Raw genomic sequence first — 15,644 nt, forward strand, 5'->3', positions numbered from 1 at the left:
TTAGGAAGGCAAAAATCTATGCTAGCTTGCAGAGGTGACAGAAACAGGGTACCAGAAGCAGAATTCATAAAGTGTCACCAGCTCTGACATCTAATTGATACTTTTCTAATATAAGCTCAGTTTGAAATACTCTTCTGTAATAACACTGAGCCATTAGATTTCCCTCTCTGCATATGGAATGTTATAAAAAAAATGCTAGCCTGTCAGGAAGGACCTGGAAGGATACAGAAAAGATCAAGACTTAACCTTTTCTGTGAGAAGGTTCTTATCACTTTACCTGGAATCCCATCTGTCAGTTTTAGAATCATACTTGTAAGTGGGAATAAACTTGATTTCCCCTTCATTGAAATCCACAAAGGCTTTTTTCTGTGTGCGTTGAATGTTTAACTACAGACAGAAAGAAACACCACATAAGTACAGTAACACCACATTAACAGAAGTGATAATCAGGCTGATTGGTCACTGTTCCCCTTCTAGGTATCCAGTTCCACAGCCTTTTCAGCTGTGGAAAAATACATACAAGATTGCATATTATTTTTATTCAATGTCAACATTGCCATAGCATCAGAACTCATCTTCTGACAACACTTGTTATTAGCACATTGCCATTTTATTGCCAATTATGGCCAGGATAAAATTGTGGAAACAAGGACTCTGAATAATCCTACATTGCTTAGAACTGGGCAGGCATGACCTAGCATAATTATAATTACAACAACAACAACAAAACCCCATAGAAACCTTGAAAGGATAATTTCTGAAACCAATTTCAGTGGGTGAGTCAGGGCTATAGACATGGTCCAGTGGTTTAAGTGGTCTTCCAGAGGACCCAAATTTGTTGGATGGCTCACAACTACCTGTGACTTCAGCTCCAAGGGATCCACAGCCTTCTTGTGGCCTCCATGGGCACTGCACACACATGCACCGACCCATACTCCCACACAAATACAGTGATCCTCCTGTCTCCACCACCACCTGCTAATGCTGGAGTTACAGGTACATGTGACCATGCTTGGCTTTTTCTGTGGCTGTCAGGATCCAAATTTAGGTCCTCATGCTTGCAAGGCAAGTACTCATTTCCCATGCCCTATAATCCAGTGTTGTAAAAGTTATCCTCACTCAGATATTTTACCAAAGTTACACAAGACTCAACATTTATCCCAACTGTACCCTTTCTGGAGGCAAGAAAGAGGAAGAAACACAAACTAATTAGCCCTTCAACTTCAGTGTAAAGGTAGATAGCCAAGAAAGACTCATTAAAAACTATTGTGCTGCAAAACACCTGAATTTTTACTGTGTCAAAAGGGCAAGAGGCAGTCTTAAGGATTTAAAGACACCTGAATCAAGTCAAAACCTTGTCTTTCCTCATTAAGAAGCATTTAATTTCCTTCCTGTACCATGATGTTCTGGGTATGTAATCAAAGGAAGTGAAATCACCATACCAAAGAGATATGTATAAATATATTTACTGTGGCGTTATTCAAAATAGCCAAATATGAGGAACCAAGAAAAGTACCTGTTAATACCCACTAAATGAAGGAAACATGACACACATATATATTATTCAGCCATAAAGAATGAAATACTGTCATTTTGTAGCAAATTGGATGGGGCTAGAAATAATTAGTGTTAAATGAAATAAACCAGACACAGAAAGACAAATGTTACATTTTAGCTCTCAGGCATGAAAGCCAAAAGTAGTCAACCCTATAGTAGAAAAGTGGTAACCATAAAGTCGGATGTGAGGGGAGGTCACATGAAAATAACCTGAGCGATTTTTATGGGGCTGTAGATTGTACCTATAGCATAACATAGATAATGCAAGTGTTCTACCCTGAGCTACACCCCAAGATCCCAGATGCTGGGTCTGACTCTCCATGCTGATACATCACAATAAACACTACGACCATGTGCAATTAATACATATTAATCAAATATGAAATGACATGAAAGAACATTCATTTTATTGTCCAGTGCCTATATTTCAAAATTTTATTTTTATGTTCAAGGTGTGTTGGCATGTGACTGTTACACCAGCCTTTAGGAGGTAGAGGCAGAAGGATCGTAAGTTCAAGGCTGGCTAGGATAAGTTTGATAGTGATATTGTAGCTCAAAAAGAAAAAAAAATGTATGAAAATAAAATTTCAACTTATTTACCAGGTTTACACACCAACATAGTGGCTTATATTCATAGAGACTCGTTTATTGAGTATGAGGTTTTGTCTGAGCACTGCATAATCAATACTTTTCTCACAAGGGCTTTTGTTGTTCTTGTTTGTTTATATGTGGGTGGGTTTCCATGTGGGAAAGTGCAGAGGTCAGAGAGTGATAGCAGGATGTTTTCTTTACTCACTTCTTTACCTTAGATTTTGGGACAGGGCCTCTCATTGAACAAGGAGCTCACTGTTTGGACTAGGCTGGTTGACCAGTAAGCCCTTGGGATGCACCTGTCTTCCCCAGAGTGGGGGTCTCAGATACATGCTACTATTCCTGGCTTTTACACAGGTGCCGAGGATCCTAATTTAAGTCCTGATGCTAGTACAACAAACGTTTTATCCACTGAGGGAACGTTTTATTCACAGTCCTTTCCACTGGTTTCAACATCAACAACTAAATACCAGTTAGCACCAACTTATCAATCAGTTCCTATTAGACTATAGCTTATGCTAATGATTCCAAACAAACTTCTTTTATTAGTTTCCCAGTTTCTTTCACGGGGCCTTCCTCCCTCTTTTACCTCCAAGCTGTTGCTCAACCTGCCAAATAATCATAGAGAAATTTTCCGTGTTCCATCTGCTAAACCACATCAACACAGCGGAAGGCCATTTCCTCTAGGAAGTAGTCTCCAATTAACCTCACCCATTCTGCAGCCCATGTATATAAATTTCTAAAATCTCTGCCTGATAACTACTTGCTAAATGAATTTTACATTTGCTTTTTATCACCAACATTATCTCCCTTGAATCTTAGCACATAAGGCACTCCAAATCTATATATCCCCAGCCACAATATCTTATGAGACAGTATGAACTTGGCATCTTTTTCTTGCATTAGCCACACCTACATGTGTCTATCTCATAATCTTTACCACCTCTGCCATTGAAAATTCACTTACCTGGTCGAATTTCAAGAGCTTCTGAAGGTCATTTTTATTAATAAGACTTTTCACCTCATTGGCATCAGGCATGCAGAGTCTGTAGTTCAAGTCTCCCAACCAAATGACAACACTGAGGATCAAGAAATAGATTAGAATAGCAGTAATTAGCATTAAAGTCAATCAGAGGTGAACAGAGAGAAGAAAATGGGTAGACTACTTATAAGGATCTATTTATCACTGACAAGGGGTTTAAAGCTGTAATTAATTCTTTAGGGGGAAGGTACTGCCAGTACCTAAGAAAGACAATAGATTATAAAATAGCTGCAAAAATAGGCACACCACATAAAACGGAATGAAAATGGGGCAATACAGTATACATATGGGATTTGGAAGCCAAGGAGTTAATGGACTGAGAAGCATGCAGTTTATTTGCTGGATTAGCTTCAAAATTTTGTCTGGCTGCCTGCCAGGTCTCTAGGCGAAGAGAATCCTGATGCTTTTTGCCTCCCAGAGCCGTGAGGTTCTGTAGGCGCTGTGTTATGGTTTGGATGGTGAAAAGGAGTGACAGAGCCACTAGGAAAATTAAGTCCAGCTCTCCAGTGTAGCCAACTTTGCCACATCTTTTAAGATCTGAAGTTCAAGTTCCAGGAAAGAAAACTGACACCTTAGTCCTCAATCATAGCACAGCACCAAGACTTGAGACATGCTGAGAAGACCCTGAAATTACCACATCAAAATGGGTCCCTTTTGAGTCACCTCAGGTTCTCAAAGGCAACAGGAAAGTTTGGACTCTTGGGAAATAAATTTATGGAATCACTGGGGACTTCATGATCATAGATTTTGAGGCCTTGACTTTGTCACCGTGTAACAGAATTCTATATGATCCTAACTGTTAAGACAATATGGCGAATTCAAATATCACTATCTTTCCTTAATTCCCCTAATACCCACTGCTTCTAATAATTCTAAATTATCTTTTGATTTACTATAATTCTCACCTCACACTATTTCTTCCAGATCACCCTCTCAGAATTTCAAAGACCAATTCATTTCTTTACAACTGATTATTTTCTATCAGCACCCAACCCACTCCAAAATGGATTTCTGCTCCTGTCCTTATGAAATCGCATTCTTTGCAGACCTATCACTGCCACCATGTTTCTAATAATCACAACCATTAAAAAGAATAATGTAGATCTGCAGACACAATTTTGGAAAGATAAATAGGGCAATATGTTCTCATGCAACAAGTATGTGTGTCTGTATATGTATGGAGAGAAGCCTAGAAGAGACTGATCAGTGAAATGATGCATGCCTCCATAGCCTTTAACTTCCCTAGTAGCTGCACTTAAAATATAAAAGTAAAAATAACAACTTACTTAACCCAATACATCCAAGTCATTAATGTGTGATTAATATTTTGCAAATTAAAGTGTCCCACATCTCTCCCAAGCAATCTTCAAAATCCAATATTAGCTTTTGTTTACCGGCCTCTCAGTTTGACTAATGACTTTCAAATACCAAAAGCCAGATGCTGGCTATCTTTTAGACAATGCATCTCTAGAAATGCCTACACTCAAATGTTAAAGATGCTCTCCTTTGGAGAGAGGACTGGCTGGGGAGAAGAGGATTTTAAGCCACGTTAATTCATTTTATCTTTTATTATCACACTTACAGTGAACATTTCTACTTCATTTTAAAAAATGACGCTAATGTTCAGATTCCTTCAGCATTATTTTAGAAGTGACATTAATACAAACCTTTCTTCCCCCAATGTTAAACCTAATTATTCTGCCTCAGTGAATCTGCTATTTCTTAACCACTGAGCCATCTCTCCACCCTGTGAATCTGCTATTTCTAAATATCATTCTCTTGTTTGTGGCCCAAATCCCCCACTCTTCACAGCCCCATAGCTTCTCACCCTATTTAATCAGTTACCTCTCTATTCTAAGGCCATGGAGTGGTAAGCACTTACTCATGCTTCATGATATTCAGTTGTGGGAGAGCCTGATTGGGGACTGTAAAACTCATTCTTGCACAGATGTCTTTATAATCTTGATTTCTTCTTTCAAACTCTTCCACATGGGCAGCCAGGTGGGAATTGACAATGCAGAAGGTGGTGTTATGAAATACAAATCTCACAGCAACACCACCTTTGTTTCCCTGGTAGCAAAAGTAATTATAAAGTTAGGGAATGCAAGGTGAAATTGAATTTCACATAGATATAAAAAGTAATCAATTTAATTGTCAAAGTAACTCACCATTTTCCCCATAATTCCAGTTCCAACTGTTTCTGTAGCAATATCACGGATATAGCGACACTGATCTTTTCTGGCAAATATAAGAAGCATCATCCCCACAAGGCGGACTAGTTGAACCTATGAGTTCCAGGGAGTTACAAACAGCTAATATGAGCATCACTCTCTGCAACATAGCTACCTTCCCAGAATGACCAACAAAGATGTCCAAATCTGATCTGCATCCTTTAATTTCCTATTGGACCCCATAAACTGGAAACCAAGGTTCTCTATGGAAGCTCTAGTTTAAATTTGATGAATAAAAGTCAGAAGCTCCAAGGACAATGCATAAGTTTGTTCCTCTCTCTCTGTTTCTATTTGTCAGTGCTGAGGATCAAATAAAAGACCTTGAGCATGCTATGCAGGTACTCTACCACTAACTCATATTCTGTCTTACCTCTCTTTTTACATCACTCTGTAGCCTACTGATATACATTAAAAGTTCAAATAGTAAAGAACAAACCATTATCCAAGCTTGTTCTTCTTCCTTTTCCTTCCTAGACTCTGATTTCTCATTGTCTAAGATATTTAAATCTACAAACAGTGATCCTTTGAATTTTGAGTTTTTTTTAAATCTAAACTTGAGCTAGAGAGCCATAACAACTTCACGATTTATGCCACCTACATACACTGTTCAGAAGCATAGAAGAACATTCTATTACTCCTTCTGAGATTAGAATAGTCATCTTAAAATGAAAATAACTCTCCTAATAGCTAAATGCATCTATCAGATAGCTTCTAAAGACTATTTTTCTTTTCCTTTTTTAAACAATAGCTGGGTGTTATGGCACACACCTTTTAAAAACTATTTATTTTGATTTTATGTGTATTTGTGCTTTGCCTGCATGTATGTCTGTGTGAGAGTGTAAGATCTTGGAGTTAGAGACAGTCATGAACTGCCATGTGGATGCTGTGAATTGAACCTCTGGAAGAGCAGTCAGTGCTATTAACTGTTGAGACATCTCTCCAGCTCCTCAACTTTATTCTTCACCTACAAAGAAGTCTAGAATTTGTTATTCTTGTTCTGAATGTAATGGATACTTTATGCACCCACAGGCTTCATTCTGCTTTTCTTGTAGGCATTTAATTCTGGCCACGTTGGCAAACAATCTTAAACTTTCACAGACAGATCAGTTAGCTTATATGTAATTATTTATACAAAAACAATAAATGGTTTTCTTCTAAAAACTACCTAAGTGATAAAAAATTATGAACAGAAAGTTTATGCTTCCCCCCACCCAGAAGTAACTATGGTAGATTAGTCTCCTATAGCACAGTATTTCATATGGGGAAGAATTCAGTTATTTAACAAATCTTTTGGAAGAGGCTCAGAAAATGGAATAACTCCCAGTGAGGTCTACTTAGTTATACACTGAAAAAGAGAATCCAGTGCAGCTTACTTTTTTATACTTGGCCTTTGAAGGCAGACCCCTTTCCACAGCCATGGACCATTCTTGCTCTTTTACAGACTCAAAGTAGAAAAAGGCTTCTGTGCTCAAATCCAGCTCTTGGAATCTGAGGGAAAAATGGATGCAGGAGCTATACACACCCCACAAGTTTTTGTGGGCTGCTACCTGCTACCTCCTTTCCCATTTGCTGAGACATTAGGTAAAGGAAAAAATGGCAAGATAAGTTTTATAAAAGACAAGTAGTTTTTCTAAAGAACCCCCACTATTATATTCATAGGTTATGCAAAACTAAATGATAACAATCAAAACTCTCTTAGGGACAATAGTGAAACATCTATAACCTTTTAATAATCACTATGAGAATTGATGTCATGTGTTCCTAGGATGAGCAGTTTCCTTTGTGTTTCATTAATTTTTTTCTTTTGACCCACAAATTAACCCTCACATATAGTCCGCATCAAGTTTTTACCAAACAAGTTTTTAAAATAGGAAGATGAAGGATGGGGAAATGGATCCATCAGTAAAGTGCTTGCTGTACAAGTGTGAGGATATGAGGTCAATCCTCAGCATTCAAGTTAAATAAAAAAGCTGGCTGTGTAGGACATGAATGCAATTCCAGCAAGACAGGAGGATCTGTAGGCAAACTCCTGGCTCAGTGGAGAGACCCTGTGTCAAGCAAAATAAGGCCGATAAGGCTTTATCATAGAAGTGGGTGGCAGTTAATGTAGGAACTCCTAACTGGTCAGAGTGCTGAGAATTAGTGATGGTGGAGTGCTCTGCCACTATGGGACAGCTACATCACATATTCCAAGGCTCAGGGAACATGTGAAAGAGGATATGGAAAGAATGTAAGAGCCAGAACATGGGGACATGTACTGCAAAAGACATCTTCTGGATGACAGAGTCCTTGCTCCCCTTGAACTCACTACAGCTGTGGTTATCTGCATAAGACCTGTACAAGATTGGGCCCATCAACATTTCATTATGGATAGGGGAGGGGTCCATGAGGTTCTACCCTTTTCTGATGGGCAATGAGCAGTTAATGGTTGCTGGTAGAAAGGCTGACACTGTTTAGTGGTAAACCCACAGAGAAGTTGCTCATGTGCCAGTAAATAACCTCCCATCCACGCTCACACAAGAAACTCCAAATAAACGCAATGGGTTATGTATATAAAGCAGGTGTGAATGTAGAAGGGAGACTTGTTAGGAAGAAAGGTTTCAGCAGGAGAGAGAGCAGGTAATAGGGGTGGAAACAACTAAAATTCATTATATACATGAATGAAATAGGGAAAGAAAAAAGGAAAGAAAATAAGATGGAGAGTGATCGTGGAAGATGCCCAATGACCTGGTGCTCACATGTACAGGCTAACACATTTACATACATAAACACACAAACATGAGAGAGAGAGGCCAAAGTCATGTTACATTAATACCAAATCTAGGAAAAGGAAGGTCCTGAAGTGGTCTTTACCCAATGCAGTAAATATCAGGAGGATTTGGATCACAGTTCAGCCAAGGTTCTAAGCTGCTATCTGGAGACTGGCCATTCACATTCCATGTTCCAACAAAAAATCTAATACAGCACAACAAAAAATTAATTTGAAAACAAAGATAAAGTGTGAACAAACAATACTGCTCTTAACACTTCTATGAAAGGGTATCTTGATTAATATAACTCTTTAAAGTGTTTTTCCAGATACATAAGAAAAAAAATTTGCTCGTAGAATACAAAGGCATGGGTTTATTGTATTTTACATCAAGTGAATCAACAAAAAGGAACTAGGTCTGTATTTCAAACAAACACACTTAACTGTTTTGCCAAATTTCCACTCAATTAAACACCATCCAAATTCATTAAGGGAGAGCTTTAGGTTACGAAGGGAAAGAGATATCTTTGTGCTGTGCACAGTCTAATATGGACAACTGTTCTGTAAGGAGCTATAACTAAACTGACAAAAAACCCACTTCCTGAGGATCATGAGGACAACTGTTTGGGAAATTTTGATGAGGCAGATAGTACACTAAGCGGGAAGGCAGAAGGGATGACTCATGTGACTGTCTTAATTGTTCACATCTAAGCGCTGTGTAGCATATGAGGAACTGCAGTTGTGACTGAATTCGAGGAAATGATGCATGTTAGGGTAGCAGGTGGCACTGGACTCCTGGATTAGAAAGGCATATTCTGTCCATGAATAACACACTGGGGATACTTGCCATGCCTCCTCACCTCCCCTTTACACCACATGTAAAAGGGTCCAGAAAAGGGGATGCTAATGAGCCAAGGTGCAGTGAAAGCTAATACAAAAGGATTCAGGACATATCTTCCAAATCAAGGGGACTGGGTGAAAATTTAGTTAATTTATCAAAGCAGTAAATTAATATATGGTAATAATCATGGACTTTCATTTTTCAGTACTGGCTGGACAAAGGTTCGGCAGGCAAGATGAGACGTACTTGTTTATAGAAGGTGTGAGAGGACAATTTTCTATTATATGTGAGTTTGGCTTGTTTCTCTAAGTGTGGATAGAAATATTAGTAGACATAGTGTCATTACCAGTTAGGAAATTGGAAGTATAGCTTCTTCATAATTTTAGATATATATACTTTTTGGCCAGCAGAGACATGAGCTTGAGTCAGATGATCATTGCCTTATAGTGTGCTTTGACTCTTAATGAAGTTAAAATTTTTACAAATTAAAATACTGTTAAATATCTAAATTCTTAGACTCAGTGAGTAGAAGACAGACAAACCTGAAAGACTGGAGGTTGACATACTCTTTTTCTCGCTTTGCAAGGATATGTTTGATGAGGCCCTCTCGCTGCCCAGATTGGGTATTGGGTACAAATAGCTTCCGCATGGTGTTGGTCACTGTGGGCTGTTCCTTGTTTGAAGCTTCCTTTTCACGAGAAGGCCTAGCAAATCAAGCAGGGATTCAAAAGTAAAACTGGCTAAAATGTAGGCTTCTTATGGTGTGTGGGGGGTGTGTGTGGATGGGACAGGATGGACGACGTATATTGCAACATAGGACTTACATTCTATTCACTGAAGGAGGTGGAGGGGGTGGTTCCCGAAGAGCTGTTGTGGGGTGGTTTTGTATGTTTATTTTTTTATCGAAATTCATAGATGAAAAATTATCCTCAAATCCAAGCAGCCCTGAAGGATACAAGTCCAAAGTCAAAATGAAGATCCAGAGACCCTCCAACATAGCCAGGATAGGCAAGGCTTTTGTTTGCTTATGACCTCATCAGTAATGTTGCTAAACAGGAGGGTACCACAAGGGTAATAATCACTTATATTAGGGTAAGACTCATATTTATCCCAGAAGCATTGACACACTAACTGAAATGATAGAAATTTATACTGGTCTTGACCCTGAATAATACAAGCCAACATTTACAGAAGGGATTATATATCATTTGTCTTCCTTAAATTACAATAACCTCATAAGGTGTGTAGCATTAAAAAATCTTCCCACATTGTAGAGAAGGAAAGAGAAGTTCAGAGTTGTTGAGTCACTTGAACATGATGACATAATTAATAAGTTTCGTGACTTGACATTTGAACCTAGGCTGTCTGGCTGTGGAGTTTGTACTTTCTAACCTTTTTTCCCTCCCAGTTGGCTTATAAAGAGCTACTATACCATAGAGTGAAGCATTAGTACATGGGTTCAATAAAATTGCCCCACACAACCAATTAATCTGAACTAAGACAATCTACTGACTTTAAAATGATCACAGCAAACAGAGATAAAGGAGTCTTTCAATACCTGAATAAGCAGGTTTATCCTTAGTGTCTAATTTCTGGTACCAGCTAGATGAGTCTTTTTGTTCTGGAACATGAAGCTGTGATTGAGCTGGGGAGATAAGATTTAGGTCAGAAACTGGGAAGACCATCACTAAATTAAAACCCAAAGCTATTTATTTATTCAAAGTCCTTGAGTGCATGATCAGCACAATTCTAGAAAGGAATGGAAGAGACTAAGGAAATACCAACATCTCTGAGTCATCTGGGGGCAGAAGGAGGGGGGATCACAGGCTGCAGTAAACTGCATGCCATGCCACTGACTTTCTTTTTAGAGCTGGGTAGACTTGTTCCTTAATCTATCCTGGGTTCATTCCTGAAGGGGAAAAAATCAGCTATCAGGGCTCAAGGGGCAGGGGGTTTTGTTAATGGCTATGTTCCTCTGAATGGGCATGTCACTATTTTACTCCCATTGAAATAATGAAAAGGAAATTGCTGAGTCTTGAGTTACCTTCCTGAGCTGCAAGGACTTCTGAGAGAAACTTTACACAGTGTTCTTCATCAGGAATTTCAAAGTGGCGCTCTCTGGTCCAGTCTCCCTGCACCCGAATTTTGCAGCCACCTTTAAAAAGAAATAAATGCACAGATACCTAGCTATGGGATACACTGCTTTAGTGGGACAATATTCTCAAATTTCTTGGTCAGTGGGAGACCTGGATTGCAAATACTCTAGACCCTTAATAAGGAGCACATGTTCAAGAGCAAGGTCTCCAGTGTTAAGATGGTAGAGGGGATGAAGCAGAGAGGAAACCCTACGGGAAGACAGTACTCACAGTGCTGATGAATTGTGTCAATGAGCAGACTGATCTAGCAATAGGCACACTAAATCATAGCTTCCTATGTCCCGATCTCTCAGATGTCACTGAAGGGATTTCTAAATTCTAGCAAAAGATATATTCATCAGTAACCCTCTTTCTATCTCCATACTGGAAATTCCTACCATTTCAACTCCAGATCTTATGGTGTTCTAAAGCATGAAGGCAAGACAGGAAGTAACATGGTTCGTTTCTGAGTAAATTAAATTTAAAGCCAACTTAAAAATAGCGGGACTGGTTTGAAGTGTTCTGAGGAGATACCTATACCTCATTAACAAAAGTGAAAAAAAAACTACAAGTAAAAATGAGTATCTTGAATAATCTTGCCAATGCATCATAATGATCTATTCCAAGAGTGGGTTGGTTCAAGAATAGTCAATTGAGAAAGAGAATTATAAGCAAATTTACTGGGACTGGAGTGACAGCTCAGCAGTCGAGGGCACTTGATGCTCTTGCCAGATGACTTAGGTTCAATTCCCAACACCCACATGTTAAATCACAACCTTCTGTAACTCCAGTTCTAGGGGGATACAATACTCTTTTCTGGTCTCTTCAGGCATCCAGCATGTACATGGTGCACATACATACATGCATACAAAACACATATACACAGTAAAAAAATAGTAATACATAAAAGAAAATTTACAAAGGGCTTAGATTTTTAAAATTATTAAAATATTATTTTTATTTTATTTTATTTTGGCTTTTTGAGACAGGGTTTCTCTGTGTAGCTTTGGAGCCTATCCTGGCACTCGCTCTGGAGACCAGGCTGGCCTCGAACTCACAGAGATCTGCCTGCCTCTGCCTCCCGAGTGCTGGGATTAAAGGTGTGTGCCACCAACACCTGGCTCATAAATAAATATTTAAAAAATAAACTTTGTTAAAAACTGGTGCAGAAAAGCCAGCTAACACCTTCAATTTCTTCACTCAATGAGCTTCCCATTCCACCTCAGCCACCATTTCCTCACTTCCTCAATAATATCCTAGATGTTTCGTCATGAAAACACCACCACCTAACACATGTCAAATCACACATCTGGCTGTGACCTATTATTCCTCTCAATTTACTTGCTTATTACCTTCACTGTAATTGTTTTGGACATCACACAATGCCAGCCCATTAATCTCATCATTTTCTATCCATGGAACCCTTCTTGCTTTCACTTCTCCCTTTCTCTTGTAGTCTGTTGCAAAAATCCACAATTGCCTTACCTCTGGTCTCCCACAGCACCTATTTGGCTAAATTCCAACCCACAAAAGTCCAACTAATTGCCTTCTCTGTACTTTCACCAGAGCAACCAGAGGAAATAAGCACACAAGTACACATACATATTGGGCTGGCCAGATTTATGTCAACTCGACACAAACTATAGTAATCTGAGAGGAGTATATCTCGACTGAGAAAATGCTTCCGTAAGATCTGGCTGTGGGCCAGCCTGTAGAGCATATCCTTAGTGATTGAAGCGGGAGTGAGCCAGTTAGCGGCACCCCTCCATGGCCCCTACATCAGCTCCTGCCTCCAGGTTCCTGCCCTGTTGTTTGAGTTCCTGCACTGATGTCCTTCGATGATAAACAGTAACATGAAAACATAAGCCAAGTAAACCCTTTTACCCCCAACTTTGCTAACATAATAAAATTTTGATCACCAACCTCCAATGGACCCGCTAGCCTAGAAAGCAGTTGTTTCCCATAGGTAAGTAGTTTCCTAATGTTATCTGGAATATTATATTTCACATCTTCTCATGCATTCTCAGACTATGGAGCAACTCCTTCTCATGCTGTCTCCCACCTCAGCGGGTTGCTTAACCTAGTGTTGAAGGAACTGAAGCCTACCTGTTTGTACTCATTGCTTCTATCTAATTAAAAGAAGATCCCCTCTACTAAGATCCCAAGTATCCCTCACACATCCCCCAGTCCTCTCAGGAATCACATTTCCTACTATTCTTTGGGTAGATGCTCCCCATTCCAAATTTCCAAAACCACTCATCCAGTCTGTCTACTAGGGACACTAGTTGTTACTACTTTTTGAAGTGGTTCCTCCTCTATGTAACTTTAAAGAAACAGGCTTCTTTGAATTAGCCCAAATTATTTTCTCATTCTATACAGCACTGTCCTAAATTTTCTGTGATGATGTGCATGCTCTATGGCTTGGCTGTCCAGTAGGGTCACATCTGGCTAGTGAGCTCTTGAACAGTGATTACTGAAATGGAGCCCTGAGTTTTGATTTTCACTTCTAATTCATGTAAGGTATAAGCATCAGACAGTACTGTGTGAAACAGCACAGCTCTCGACACAATCACATCACTTCTCATGGTTTGTATATCATTCACGTGCTAGTGGTTTAGACTTTGCTTCTGCATGGCATCTATTTGGCTGCCAGTTTGTCATCCACACACATTGGTCTCAAAGAAATCTCAATTAAACATGGCTAAAACTGCATTCACTGGTACTGTAAATCCAGCCACAAACCCATGGTTGGGGTACTCAAAAGCCCCAGGGGGTAAACCTACTGCTATTACTCTGCTAAATGGACACAGTATCAACCTGCCCTTAAAGCTCTCAGCCTTTATCCAAAAGTTTGTGCAGTGGGCAGTGGTTAAGAAAGAAGCTCACAACTTGACAAAATGCAACGAGTAAGTGTTAGTGGCATGCTTGGCCACAAATGGGACTTCTATGTCATATTCCTTTCACAAGGCTCAGAGATCGTCTGAAAGAGGGGGTGGAAGGACAGCAAGAGCCAGAGGCTGGGGAAGATTGAAACAAAACTGTCTTCTTGGCATGACAGGTCCATTCTGACTCGAGCTCACAGAAGCTGTGGCTATGTGCATAGGACCTACAAAAACCAGCCAATCAACATTCTAGCATCAAGTGGAAAGGGGTTCATGAGCCCTTAATCCTAACTGAAGAGCTATGGACAGCTGATGGCTTCAAGGGGAGGAAGAGTCAGTTTTATTTAACGGTGTGGCTTCTAGTAGGTCAACCACCCTGCAGAAGGTGACTCCTTGCCCAGGAAGTAGGTAAAACTGATCAAAATGCATTGTATAAAATTCTAAAACAAATGAGAAAATATATTTTCAAAGATGAATTCTTGATGATACTCTTAAAGGAAAACTCTTTCTGTCTTCAATATTGTTTTGCAAATGGGCATCATCACCTAAGTTCCGGTTAGAAACCCAGTATCCATCCTTGACACTTCTCTTCCCACTCTCCACACCCAAGCCAATTCTTCTTGATCCTACCTCCAAATTCATCTACCAAATCTACTAACTTCTCTCCATTTCTATCACCACCATACTCTCTAGCATATACAACCAAAGCAGCTTCCTAAATGGTCTTTATGCTTCCAGGCAAATGATGCTATATCAGCATAAAATCCCTAACTTCTCATTTTTAAAATCTAAAAATGTAGATTCAACACTGTGGCTTACAAGATTCTACTGGATCTGATTATAGCTTCTCTTGCCTTAGTGCTCAAGCCCTATTCCAGGCACCCTAGTATTTTATTTCCCAGAAAGTATCGGGGTACTTCTAAATTTGGAGTCTCATGACCCCCTATATCTGGAATACTCCTCCCCCCAGTTGTTGCCAGTCTTTTAGGCCCTCTGTTCCATCAGATTTTTAAGTTAAGATAAACAGAAAAAAAATCCCACAATATCAGCAAATCAAATCCACCATGAAACTCTTAACTTAAAAATCTGATGTACATTTAAAAAAAGCAAGGTTTTACTGAGCGCTATAAAAGAGGACTGAAATAAAGAGATGTATTATGTTCCTTCAAGGTGATTTAATTTTATAAAGAAACTACTTAATAAGACTGTGACAAAATAGCTGTGGTGAAATAATGTTTGAACAACCAAGCATGGTGGAATAAGACAATCCCAGCACGGAGGAGGTAGAGGATGAATGTCATCTCTGACTCCATAAAGAGATTGAGGCTAGCCTAAGATAGATAGAACTGTCTCAAACAAAGAACGACAACAAAATTATGTTTAAAGTGATCTTAAATGCCATAAGGGAAATGTCATGGTCAAGTGTTAAGTAAAAATCCATGATAAAAACTGGAAATAAAGCAGTAGGGGTATAGCTCAGTTATACAGAATATGCCCCCCAGCGCCAAAGCTTAGCATTACAACCTTCCCACAAAAAACTACGTAGAAGAACTCCAATTATTTGGAAATATAATCTGAAGCAGTAGGAAATCCGTATCAATGTTAGCTACAGTATA

The 15,644-nt window shown here is 39.2% G+C and overlaps 2 protein-coding genes across 4 annotated transcripts in view; one reads left to right on the forward strand and one right to left on the reverse strand.

Annotated features, from left to right (window-relative positions):
* Nucleotides 1-15,644, forward strand: part of Smarca1 (SWI/SNF related, matrix associated, actin dependent regulator of chromatin, subfamily a, member 1) — a 162,364-nt gene that overhangs the window by 35,597 nt on the left and 111,123 nt on the right. The gene's annotated exons all lie outside the window — the stretch shown is intronic.
* The window catches only part of Ocrl (OCRL inositol polyphosphate-5-phosphatase), a 53,979-nt gene that overhangs the window by 28,137 nt on the left and 10,198 nt on the right, over nucleotides 1-15,644 (reverse strand). For both annotated transcript variants that reach the window (XM_027433447.2, XM_027433446.2), the window contains exons 5-14: nucleotides 11,056-11,166; nucleotides 10,570-10,656; nucleotides 9,836-9,956; nucleotides 9,554-9,715; nucleotides 8,275-8,376; nucleotides 6,795-6,909; nucleotides 5,359-5,475; nucleotides 5,073-5,260; nucleotides 3,116-3,227; nucleotides 278-387 (exon numbers count right to left, since the gene is read on the reverse strand). In XM_027433447.2, the coding sequence (XP_027289248.1) occupies nucleotides 278-387; nucleotides 3,116-3,227; nucleotides 5,073-5,260; nucleotides 5,359-5,475; nucleotides 6,795-6,909; nucleotides 8,275-8,376; nucleotides 9,554-9,715; nucleotides 9,836-9,956; nucleotides 10,570-10,656; nucleotides 11,056-11,166 (1,225 nt within the window). The remainder of the gene's footprint in view (nucleotides 1-277; nucleotides 388-3,115; nucleotides 3,228-5,072; nucleotides 5,261-5,358; nucleotides 5,476-6,794; nucleotides 6,910-8,274; nucleotides 8,377-9,553; nucleotides 9,716-9,835; nucleotides 9,957-10,569; nucleotides 10,657-11,055; nucleotides 11,167-15,644) is intronic.

This window comes from Cricetulus griseus, chromosome X (assembly GCF_003668045.3).
Source record: "Cricetulus griseus strain 17A/GY chromosome X, alternate assembly CriGri-PICRH-1.0, whole genome shotgun sequence".
In the NCBI taxonomy this organism is placed as follows: Eukaryota; Metazoa; Chordata; class Mammalia; order Rodentia; family Cricetidae; genus Cricetulus; species Cricetulus griseus.